The 12,487-nt window shown below is 44.2% G+C and overlaps 1 protein-coding gene across 2 annotated transcripts in view; it reads right to left on the bottom strand.

The window, feature by feature from the left end:
* The window catches only part of Abcc2 (ATP binding cassette subfamily C member 2), a 55,039-nt gene that overhangs the window by 31,410 nt on the left and 11,142 nt on the right, over window positions 1–12,487 (bottom strand). For both annotated transcript variants that reach the window (XM_055591569.1, XM_055591570.1), the window contains 7 exons: window positions 12,096–12,330; window positions 8,364–8,527; window positions 7,038–7,215; window positions 3,990–4,244; window positions 2,928–2,993; window positions 1,567–1,704; window positions 945–1,091 (listed from right to left, as the gene is read on the bottom strand). In XM_055591569.1, the coding sequence (XP_055447544.1) occupies window positions 945–1,091; window positions 1,567–1,704; window positions 2,928–2,993; window positions 3,990–4,244; window positions 7,038–7,215; window positions 8,364–8,527; window positions 12,096–12,330 (1,183 nt within the window). The remainder of the gene's footprint in view (window positions 1–944; window positions 1,092–1,566; window positions 1,705–2,927; window positions 2,994–3,989; window positions 4,245–7,037; window positions 7,216–8,363; window positions 8,528–12,095; window positions 12,331–12,487) is intronic.

Here is a 12,487-nt window from a genome sequence, read left to right as displayed (position 1 = left end):
AGGAGCACCGTGTGGATGCCTTTTCTTGCCCTTCCTATCTTCCGAAAAAGCTGTCGTGAGATTGTTTTTCATAGATATCCAGCCTCTGAGGAAGAGCGACTCTTTAACTGTTCAGCTGCTTCATGGATCAGCAACTCAGAAACAATGTATTGCTGCCAGTGTTACACCATCTTTTTGGTTTGGTGTTACACTGTGTGAAAGGAAATGAAGGAGGTGAGCACCTTGACTGATCTTACTTTTATTGTGCATGCAATAAACTACATATAAAGAGCGCGGTTTCCTCTCTCTTTATTCCCTCTAAGACAAAAAGGTTTTCTCTTTGACCTCAGTCCTTATGGCCATAGGTGTGCTACCTCTCAAATAAATGCAGGTCAGCCCTGTACCCCAAAATCTCAGTCCTGGCATTAATCTCCCATCTGCCCTTTGGACTTTTCCTCTCAAGGTCTAGTCCATGGTGACTATGTTCTCAGTGACTACGGTCAGTTTTCAGAACATACGACATTGCCTCTGTCCCATGCGAGGTTTACTGAAGTCAGTTTGGGGCTCCCAAACTTATTACCTCATAGGAAATCGGCAAAGACAGGTTTTTTTTTTTTTCTTTTCTTTTGTGCCTTATTTACTTAATGCTATGTCAATACCTCAAGAGCTTTAGAAAGACGAGTCTGGGAATACGGCTCTAACCAGCCATACTCATGGAAGTCCTATCATTTGTAAGATTGTCTGCTGTGAAGTGGGTGGGGTTAGTATTATGACCACATTTTAGTCAGACAGCCAAGTAAACTGAGGCTCACATTGCTTAGGACTTTACTAGGGTCAAGCCACTTGCCTCCAGAAACCAGACAGACTTTCAATTTAACATTTTCCGGCAGATGCCACACATGCAATATCTCATGTGAGCTCCACTATAAGGCAATCAAGCAGGTAGCTGTGGAGTCCTTATGTACCTGAAGTACGGAAGTGATCATCATGGGAAGCATGGTGAGAGGGAAGCGCAGGATGTTGAACAGCGTGATGGAGGTGAAAGCCTTCTCTGCGTCCAAAATATTGCTGCTGCTCACCAGGACATAAACAGAAAATGTGACCACAGACACCTAGGAAGAACAAGGTCATAGGAAACTCACTACTGAAATGGTCCAAACGTCTCTGTGCTAAGTTTCAGCGACACTGTATATCAGGGTTGAAGGAATGTTAGGGAGTATCTCAGTCTCTCCAGATTACCCATCAGAAACTTGATCCCATACAGGCAGGAACACCTCTCCCAAGGTGACAAAAGTCACTCAATGGATGGCTAAAGTCGGAGCTTGGGCCTTCTCTCTGTTTCACCACACCCACACTGCTTCCCCCATGAAGACAGGTCATTCTTGGAGACCACATTCATGGTGAACACTCTGAGCCCTCACTGGTGGCTGCCAGATCACCCAACAGCACGGAAAGGGTAAGACTAGAGATGGGGTTGGAGAGATGGTGACCCAGGAATTTAAGGAAAGGGGAAAAATGTCCCAAAATGGGGGGGTTAAGTCTTTTGATGTTTGGACTGGATGTCAGGCCATGCCCTCCCCTGCTTACCAGCACTGGGGTTAATTGGAGGGTGAAGATCATCACAGCCTGCATCTGGCCAAAGCGCAGCAGGTTCTTGAGTTCCTTGTTCCGGAGGCCATGGACTTGCTCTTGGAATGAAGGCTCCCAGGCAAAATATTTCAGGATCTAACGGGTCAGGGAATGGCAAGATTCACACTGTGGCCTGAAAACCTGTATACAGTCCACCCTTAATTAAGGACAAGCTACCAAAATCTAGGCTGGAAGCCTAGATTATGGACTGTTATGGAGAGGTAGCTTATGTTTATTGACAACCTGCTACATGGAAAGCGTCTTACACACTTGACTTGATTTTTTTTGACAAACTGTCCTAGCTTGCCTGTTCAAATAAATTTGCCAAGACAGAGAACTTGCCATGTTAAAAGCTGGAAATTTCTGAGCGAGTCAAGGTAAATTAGTGATCCCACTCTTGTAGAGCACCGTTTCCATTCAGGCAGTCAAGAAGCGGGAAGAAGCACTTTCTACTGGTAGAAACTTTCACTAATAGAATAGACCGAGGAGGTGACGGAACATCTGAGCTTGAAGAAACTGGATCTGACGCCCCTGGCCTCCATGGGCACCTGCACTCACATGCATGCACACGCATATATGCAGACACACATGCAGGCCCAGGGAACATGATGGGGGTCGGGGAGACAACATAAGCTCCAGAGCATGGGGAGGGTGCTGAGAAGCACTGTTTTCCACACATGACGTAGACTTGTGAGCGCACAGCAGCTGCCCTTATCTAGTGACTGAGCCTGTTAACGTTTTCCCTACGGATAGGGGAGGACTCACAGATCTTGCTCAAAGCTGAGAAGCTATTGATACTTCATGAATGCTGGGAAAAGGGAAGTAATTGTCCTTCAGGTATGTAGCCAGGGTAAATTTCCATAATTGAGTCAATAACTCTAGATTCACGTACATACAGACAATCCTAGTCGAACTCAGTGGATTATATAGTTTTTTAAAAGATAGGAAATTAGAAGGGGCATGGCTACAAGAAGAAAGGAGGAGTGAAAGGGGATGGAAGGAGAATGGTGCACGTGTGTGAGGGGGTAAGTATAATCAAAATTTGTTATAAAATTGTCAAATAAGTGAAAATTTATTTTAAAAAATTTCTGCATAAAATGTAAAAACAAATCATTTAAGGTAAATAAATAGAAATCAATTTTCAAGAGTATCCGGAAGGAACAGAAGAGGAAACAGGAGGCTTGTGGGTAAATGAATCAGTCATATGACACTAAACAGGATGACAAAGTCACAGCATCTGTCACTGTGCCCAGAGGACTTCCTCTGTTTGATTTTGGTTTTTTGTTTGTTTGTTTGTTTTGTTCTTTGTTTTTTCTTACCTTAATTCCACTGAGAAGCTCATTCATGATTTTTAAACGTTTGTCTTTATACTTCATATTTTGGACCTGCCAAGAGAAAGAAAGACAGAACCCAAATGTACTTGTGGGAGACAGGGCCTAGGTTTGCTACTGATGTTAGTGTGGCTGCCACTGACTAGGAACTGGAGGCCCCAGTGACGGCATTTATTTCTCTCCAGCTCTTCTCGTTTCTAATCTGTTTCTTCCATCCCTACCCTCTCTCCGACCCTTGACTATGCCAAGCTTGTCCCTTCCCATCCTCATTTATCCTTTGCCTGTGCTCTCTCCTCAGATGGCTCTTCCATCGCTGTTCGAAAGGCTCACGCCTTCATTGTCAGGGTGTGGTGCTCAGAGCTTGGGTTTAGATGCCCACCTCACAGAGAACTCCCTTGACCTCCTAACTGAAAATATCTTCCCGCTCACTATCATTTTTCCCTCGGTTCTCTGTGGGGTATTCATCACGAGCTGATTCCCCCCCCCCCTTAGTTGTCTATCTCTCCACCCTGGAAGCAGAATATAATATCCACGAGAGTAGGATCCTTGTCTGACTTGTTGCTGTGCCCTTGGTAAGACATGCAACAGAGTTTTAAGACAATATTCACTACTACATGAATACAAAGCCAGTGAATGAATAGATCTCATACTCTAGGGGGTCCATCTACTCAATCTGTGATTCCTGGCAGGGCTTTGAACTGTCTGCCTGGAGGGCTACTACCTGGTAACAGCGGGGTGATTGTCAAGACATAAACTGAAAGTTGGGATTACCCATGTGACTGTTAAGCGAAGTTGCTCTATTTTGCTATGATGGAGAAACAAGCTGTTAAAGACCACTTCTGAGGGAAGCTCAGCAGAGTTAGTTGGGAAATTATGTACTGAATGACTGGTCAGAGGCCAAAGTGGAATAGGAAGAAGCCAAGTACTTTTGGGATGGTAGAAAGTCTTCCCATAAGCTTTGCCCTTCCCCAGCTCCCGCTAAGATTTAGTAGCAAAAGTCAGAGTTCAGGTGTTTAAAAGGCACACGCACACAGATGACCCTTCTTTTACCTGAATCTTTCTGCCCTTGCCAGCCAGTAGTCCATTAAATGGGATCAGGAGAACCATTACCCCGACACCTGCTAAGACCGAAGGCCCCAGCTCTCTCCACAGGAAGAAGATGGATAAGGTGATCTGTAAAACACTGGACCACACCAAGTGGATGTAGTTGGTCACATCCATTAACTTCTGGGAGTCTACAGACATCAAGTTCACCGTCTCTCCAATGGTGTACTGCCTCCTGGTCAAGTTAGATAGGGTCAGGGCCTAAAGGGAAAGATTAGGATTGGGGTCAGCAGATACGACCAAAGATCCTGAGGAGCAGAAGAGGAGAATACAACAGAAAGGTGGGTTGCACATAAACATAACCTCTCCATGGGCTTCTTCTGTCCCCGCCTCCTCACTGTGCTATCTCACCTTTAACCCCTTCTTTCTCTTGTTCTCACCTTCACTAAATCCCACCCACCTATGCACTTCTTTGCCCACAAAATTCCCATCTATCCTTTGTGTCAACTTACACGCAACTTTTGAAATGACTACCCAGACACCCAAATTTACAAGAGTTACTTTTGTGAGTCCCAGTAACGGGTTTGTATTTAACTCTTTATTTTACTTTAATTATAATGAGCCATGGTTCTATATTTTTTCTTCTGTTATTGACCAGATATAAATTGTAAGGACAAGTTTACACATTCACTCATTTCACTATTGTATCATAGGGTATTCAATATGGGAGCATGGGAGAAAGTGAGGAAATGAAAGATGGAAGAGAAGAAGGATTAAGTCAGCATTGTTGGTTCTCGCCTTGTAGACTTAACACTTTTATTAGGATTTATCTATCTATCTATCTATCTATCTATCTATTTATTTGTTTATTTATTTAGTGTTATAACAGGAGTTAGAACTCCTGCTGGCAAGCATCTTTTCCTGCTGGGCCATAGACTTCTGATGTGGCTAACTCACTGTAGAAGTTTACACCTGTAGTCTCAGTGCTCAGGAGGCTGACGCAGGAGAATTGCTGGAAGGTCACAGACAGCCTGGGCTACACAGCACATTCCAAGCCAACCTGAACTACGGCGTGAAATGCTATCTATTATGGTTGGTTTTAGTGTCAACTTGGCACCATTGAGAACAAAACTCACAGTGGAGGACTGTTGTAACCAGTTTAACCTGCTTAAACTCTAGAGCCACTCCATTGAGACCTACTTCAGTTCTTAGCATTACTGTAGCTCTTCTGGTAACACCTGCTGTATCCTTTAACATATCAAAAGTTTAGCATACCAGAAGCCATTTTACCTCCCAGTCCCCATCTTGAGTATGAGGTAAAATGAAATTCAAGTTCCCAGGCTCTAAGTGCCTGAGGCCAGGATTCAATTCAACAGTTCAACCCTTGCTGCTTGGAATAGAACAATAAAGATAAATGCATGTTCTGCTGGAGTTAAAGACTGCCATGTTCCTTATTCCCAGAAGCTGGAAAGCCCCCAAGAGCTTTGCTCTCCTAAATCCCAGCTTGAAGTGCTTTGTCCAGCTGTAACACACTTGGAACAAAATCGATTATATAATGCACTCCTTTCCCACTTACACCTGGTTACCTGGTTATGGTTTTTTTGTATAAAAAAAACCTGCCTTAGAAACAGACTGGCGTCATAGTCTGGCTCCGGAGTCCAGACTGTGGCCCTGACCAGTGAGTCTTTGTTCAACGTTCAACAAACTTTCATCAGTCTGAGTCTGGTGTTCCAGTGGTCAGTATGTGGCTATTTCTGAACCCACAACAAACAAACAAACAAAACAAATACAAACAAACAAACAAAAAAAGTAGAAAGTCTGCCCTAAAGAACTGTCCTGACTGCCTTAATTATTGTTATCAGGGCCAGAGAGATGACTCAGCAGATAAAAACCAACTCCTCTCATCCAGACATACCAGACCCACACAAGCGAACCCACGTACACACCTACCCCTCCACACACATATCTACACACATACCTGCATACATACACACTTCTACCTAATTCACAGTCACAAATATAAAATAAATGTAATTTTGAAAATTTAAACCATGTATCAGCAGAAAGATGAGCAAAATCTAAGTAAGTAAGTACATAGGCAGAGGGAGGTTTGGTGGCCCACACCTTTAATCCCAGCACTCAGGAAACAGAGTTCCAGAACAGCCAAGGCTACACAGACAAACCCTATCTTGAAAAACCAAAAGAGACAGGAAAAGAAATTGCTAGGCTGGGGACATAGCTCTGTGGTAGCATCCTTATGTAGCATGCAGAAGGCCCTGGGCTTGGTCATCAGCACCCCCTAAACAAAACAAGAAACACGAAGAGAGGAAAGAACCAGAAAAAGAAGTGTCTAGGTAAAATATATTCAAGGGGATGGGGCCATGACTCATACAGCATTCTAACCCCACTCTCTCTGGTAAGACTATGATTTGGGACAGATATACTAGGCCTTTGAACTGTGGCAGTAAGTACTTCAATTAACTGTTGATGGTCTAGGGCTGGAGGGATGGCTCAGTGGTTAAGAACACTGGCTGCTCTTCCAGAGGACCCAAATTCAATTCCCACCATCCACATGAAGGCTCACAAATGTCTGTAACTCCAGTTTCAGGGGAACTGATGAAGTATGCATGGTGAACATACATACATGCAAGCAAAACACCCATACACATAAAACAGAAATATTTTAAAAACTAAATGTTGATGATTTTAAGAGTGTGACCCAAGCACCTTTTTTTTTTTTTTTTTTTTTTTCTGACTTTACCTTATTTTCTGAGGCTTTTCATTTTGTCAGGAAAGGTAAGGAGACAGGTGTCTAAGCCTTCATGGCTGAACGTCAGACCCTGGGCCCCTTGGCAGCTTCTTCCTAGGAAGCTCAATATCAAACACACACTCCATGTTTTGATTTCCAACAAAGCATTTAGGGGAACCTTATAACTAGTCAAAACTAATGCTGGCATTAATTTTCATTTCTATCAAATTTTCCTCCACCTTGGAATAAACGTTCATGTTTATTAAGTGGTTTTTGTTTTGGCTGTACCGGATGTAATCACTCACCTTCTTATATACAGAAGATATGACCGTTGTCCGCACACTCATTCCCAACATGAAACACAATTGAAAATAACCCTGAAGGCAGAAGGATTGGATGGCAGTCACAGCAAACATTAGGATTGCACAGATGTAGCCAACCCACGGGTATGTGCCAGGGTCTTTCACAAAGGCAATGAGAAATCTGCAGGAACAAAACCAAGAAAGTGGTGCTCATTAGGCCTCCAGGGGCCCCTCTTCCTACGTAGGACAGTGGAAGCCTCGCTTTTGACTATAGGTGACTAAACAACCAGAATTGCCCCTAATACAAGCTAAAGTCACCTGACAGGAGAGAACCTTAATTAAGAAAATGCCTCTATAAGACTGGGCTGTAGGCAAGACTGTACGGGACTTTTCCTGATTAATAGCGAGGACCCAGCTAATGGTGACGATACCACCCCTGGTCCTGGGTACCATAGGAGAGCAGGCTAAGCAAGCTGTGAGGAGCAAGCCAGCAAACAGTTCCCCTCCAGGTCTCTGCCCTGTCTGAGTCCATGCCACGACTTCCTCCCCAACTTGCTTTTGATCATGGTGTTTCACCAAAATAATAGTAACCCTAAGACATCTAATCCCAGCACTCAGGGGCTAAGAGAGGAAAAGCAAGAGTTTAGTGTCAGCTAGGCTGGGTTACAAAGAGGGACTCAGGAGGAGGAGGAGGAGGAGGAGGAGGAAGGAGAAGGAGAAGGAGAAGGAGAAGGAGAAGGAGAAGGAGAAGGAGAAGAAGAAGAAGAAGAAGAAGAAGAAGAAGAAGAAGAAAAGAAAGAAAAAGGATCTTTAGAGAAATTTTTACACATACACAACTGTCACTGAATGTTTCAGCCCTGTCATAGAGAGTGGGGTCCATCAGTTCATTTTTAGACAATGTAAGCTCACACCCATATGAGGTAAAGGGCTCTCTAGCTGGCTGCTCATGCCCTGCAGTGGCAGATTGCAAAACCTTGTCATGAGCAGCTTGACCCCTAAGGAAGGTGAAGAGAGTTACAACTGGAGAGATGAAGTTGCTCACTCTCTCAGGAAGCATGCTGTCCACCTGTTAGTTGCAGCTCAGGTCATACTAGTTCATTTTAACAACAAAGAGTCTAATGTGTATGTGGCCTCCTCTGAGGAGAGGTGGACAGGAATGAAAGAGTCTAAAGTGTTATATCTGGAAAACTGCCTTGGGCTTTTCGTGTACACAAAGCTGGAAAGTGGAAGAAAAGTCGGAGCCCAGTGAACACTCTTGCCCTCATATAAAAGGGCAAGGGGAAGGTGGCAGAGAGAGTCCTGCAAGGACAGCAAGTCCTGGGCACTCACTTCAGCAGCTGAGGACTCAGAAATAGAAGAATATCATGTATTAATTTCAGTATAAGTGACTTCAGGAACACCACATAGAAGCTTTTGAAGAGGGCCTTGACCAACCAGGATTTGGGAAAGTCTTTTGTGGTCCCAGACTTCTTTTTCTTCTTTTTAGTGTCTTCCTAGGAATAGAAACAAAACAACCATGTCCACAGAACTGTGCAGGGCAAGGCTGGTGAGACTGTGCTCTGAATGGCTCCAGGTTTCAGCAGGCCAATGAGCCCATTACCCTCTTTGTATAGTTGTAATCTTCTCTTCGTGTCCTGCCCACCACCTGTTTCTCTCCCCCTTCTAAGTTATATCATAATCTCTTTTCCCCAAACCTTAGCACAACTGACTCCATGATGGAAATACCATGAAACTCATAGACAGTGCCACCTGCAAAAACAAAAACAAAGACCTAATCCATTAAAATCCACAGTTCTGGAAAAGTCTCTAAATGTACTAACCTTACTTTTTAGCTTCTGTAGTTTCACTTCTGGCTAACTGTTCTTCTTCACTAAAGTGTGTCAACGTGGTTGTTGCACTTAAAAATCTCACCCTTGGGGATACACTGGGATCTGAACACCCGGTGCAGTCACTGACCGACTTAACCCCATGTCTGAGCAGTCTTCTCTGGTGAGTGCTCCAGAAGTGATACAGTACAATGTTCTGTGTAAGGTCCCAGTACAGGGGTGGTGAAGAGGAATACCACACGAAAATAAGGACCAGCCAGACTCTGAGTGGGGCACAGGTGCTGGGCAACCCTGAAAATGAATTTTGGATGCTCAGAAGTCTTTTCTGCTATTCCTTCTGGTGGTTATGTTAAAGTCTGTGGTGGCTTTTTTTTTTTTTTTTTCCTTTGAGACAGGGTTTCTCTGTTTAATAGCAGCCCTGACTGTCCTGGAACTTGCTCTATAGACCAGGCTGGCCTTGAACCTACAGAGATAAAGGCGAGTGCTACCATGCCTAGTTTGTTGTGGCTATTCTTGGATTTCAACTGGACTACATCTTGAATTAATTAACTAAAACCCAAAAATGACTGGGCAGATCTGTGAGGGATTCTCCCCTCCCCCCTTAACTGGATCATTTGAAGTGGGAAGATTGATTTCTAATCTGGATCTTTGAGGTATGAAGACTTGTCAAGGGCCTCGCAGCAGGAACAGCGAAGCAGCTTTGGAACTCATGGACTGCAGCCCACCAGTTAGCACAGCCACGATGGGTTGGGAGACAGAGCCCTGAGGACTGCCTATCTTGAGGTTTATGCTGTTTTGAAGCATCGCTCTGCTTGTTGCCCTGGGTCACCACATCCTTTATAATCTATGAGGTACATGAAAACTCTAAGGGGGTTCCGGCCCCTCACTGGGCAGTATCACTGTCACTCACAATAACGATGCTAGGTCCTTCTCAAGCATTGCTGCTGGAGCAGATTAATGATTCAACCACCACCCCTTGGACAGAGCCTAGAGACAGATTGTTAGCAATGACCACCACCCTTAGAGAGAATTTGGAAAAAAATAGATTGTTTAGTAAGATAGTTTTGTTAATGGCTCTGATGCAGAAAATCTTAGGGAACATCTAGTACACTCTTAATAGCCGAGCTAGGAACTTTTTGAGGTTAGGGGGCAAGAACAATACCCCAATTTAACACTAGCTGAGGGTTCTTTCGCTCAAGCTGAGCTTGTGATCACCAAGTGATGATTGAGTTCTTGAACCCATTTTTGCCCTCAGCTTCCTGATATGATTTAATAAAAATTGTTAATGAGCAGATGTGCACCTTGAAGATTTAAAGTGTAAATAGCTGATTTTTTTTTAAAATAAAAGTTTAGATTTGTGATTCTTTTAAGATTTCTGTAAGATTACTTTTTAAGATAATTGATTCCTTCTTTGTAACTGCAAATTCCAGCCTGCGCTAAAGAGAAACTGGCTGAGAAAATGACCTTGCGTGCTTTCAGTTTGTTAATCTGTAACAAGCTGCTTAATTACAAATGTATGTGGGTTCTTGGGAATAATCTGTTTTCTTCACAGATAACATGTAAAACATTTGATCATGGGAGGGTATTGGGGAACATGCTTTTCTATGTATACTCTTTGTAATCCTTCACTAAAAAAATAGAATGTAATCACAGTGTAATTTTCATACTGCTTGAAAGATTTTGCTGAGATGTATAAGCTCTGGAAGAAAAAAAAAATAAAGTCGGTTGAAGCTTGTTTGTTGGAGCTTGTATTGCTTCATCCATTTAGTGTGTGTGTATGAGGTGTGCATGATGCGTTTTCTATTTCTTCCCTTTTTTTCTGGTTGCTGGCTACTATCAGTAGCAGCCTCCGCCAGTTACAATCAGTTCCGGCCTAGAGGATTAAGCTTTGCACTCTCAGAAAAAAAAAGTCTCCTGAGTGATCAGTTGCTAACCCAGTGCCTCAGTCTAGCCTGACCTGTGGAAGCTGGTCTTCCACAAAGACACACTTTTAATCCAGATCTTCTGAAGTGGGAAGATCTACCTCTGCTCTTGGCCACACTTTCTGGGGAAGCCTACAAAAAGGACATGGAAGAGGAAAATTCTCCCTCTCTTTGCCTGCTTCTTCTCACCCTCACTAGCAAGTCCATTCCTTTACTGGCATTAGAGCCTAGTTCTGCCGGATTCCAGCTGAAAACCAGCTGAGGCATCCGGCCTTGTGGACTGAACAACTACTGGATTCGTCCACTGTTGGACTAGCTGGACCACAGCCTGTAGGTCATTTTAATAATCCCCTTTCCGTATATTTATATGTAGAGATGGAGTCCTTCCACACATTGTTACTCTAGAGAACCCTAACTAACACGCAGCCCCAGCTCTCGGTACCCCAGCGTACGTCCTTTGGAATTAGGACCTGTGTGAGGGTAAGCAAACTAGTCTTTAAGATAGGCTATGATACAACAGCGCTGGAGCCCTTAAAGGAGAAGAGACAGCAATAAGGTAGCTATGTGACAACTGTGACAGAGGATGGGATTATGCACCTACGAGCCAAGGAATGCCTAGGATTTCTGGTAAAAATAGACACACATCTGTGCTCAGTAAACATGCCTGAGTAAGTGAATTAGTAGATTAGCTACTAATGCTAACTTCTGGTACAGTGCAGCTTATTGTAATGAGTGTGTGTGTGCACGAGCATGGGTGTGCATGCACACTCATGGAATGGGGGGTGGAGAGAAGAGAGAGAGTTTGTGTCGGAGTGAAGGTTGCAGGTGTGGCTAAGCATGCACAAGGAAGTCAGGACAACCTTCACCTTGGCCTTCTTAGCTTGTTTGAGACAGGGTCTCTTCTCTGCTACGTGAACCTGGCTAGCTGGCCTGAGAGCCTCCGAATATTTTCCTGCCTCTGCTTCCATTTCCTGTAGGTATGCTAGGATTATGGATACTTGTGCTACTGTGTCTAGCTTTTACCTAAGTATCCAAACTCAGGTCACCAGAGTCACGTGGTAAGTGCTTACGAGCCTTACCTGAGCCTACGAGCCATCTCCCTAGGCCTGAGGAAAATTTCAAATATATTCAAAAAGAGAAACAACAGCACATTAGACACCCACGCACCCACCACTCAGGCACTGTTAGGGCTGAGTACACTCCTAATATAAAGTGCAGTGAATTGTGCGATATTGAAAAGAAAATGTCAGAAACAGCACTGCTTCCTGCCTCAGACGTACAGCACATCACACAGACCCTTGTGTCAGAGTTACCAGGACAAGGACATCTTGGCTCTGACTCTGGTTCTTGTCCAAACCGTGCAGCACAGCCTCGGGGTTCCGCTGGGATTTCTTCTGCCGCCGCCTCTGAAGAGCCTGCTTGGCCTTCTGCAGGTCCTTCGTCATGAACGATTCAAATTTGCTGACGAGTGACTGTGCTGTATTCCCTTCATCAACCTCCCAGATATCTTCCACTGTCAGTGGATGCTTGTAACCTTTCAGAACCGTGCTGAAACAAGAATGACCCACAGGCTGAGACCCTACGTGCCATGCCAGTCTGCCTCTGTCACAGCCTATCCTCCAGATGGGAGACAGAGGGATGAGGTTCTGGACTTCTCTGCTGCTCCCCTATGGACACCTCCTGGCCCTTCAACTGACAGAAGCGT

The sequence above is a fragment of the Psammomys obesus genome, unplaced genomic scaffold, assembly GCF_907164565.1.
Source record: "Psammomys obesus unplaced genomic scaffold, mPsaObe1.curated_primary_1811, whole genome shotgun sequence".
Lineage (NCBI taxonomy): Eukaryota > Metazoa > Chordata > Mammalia > Rodentia > Muridae > Psammomys > Psammomys obesus.
The sequence above is the reverse complement of the archived record's forward strand: the minus strand, read 5'-3'. Positions and strand labels throughout refer to the sequence as shown.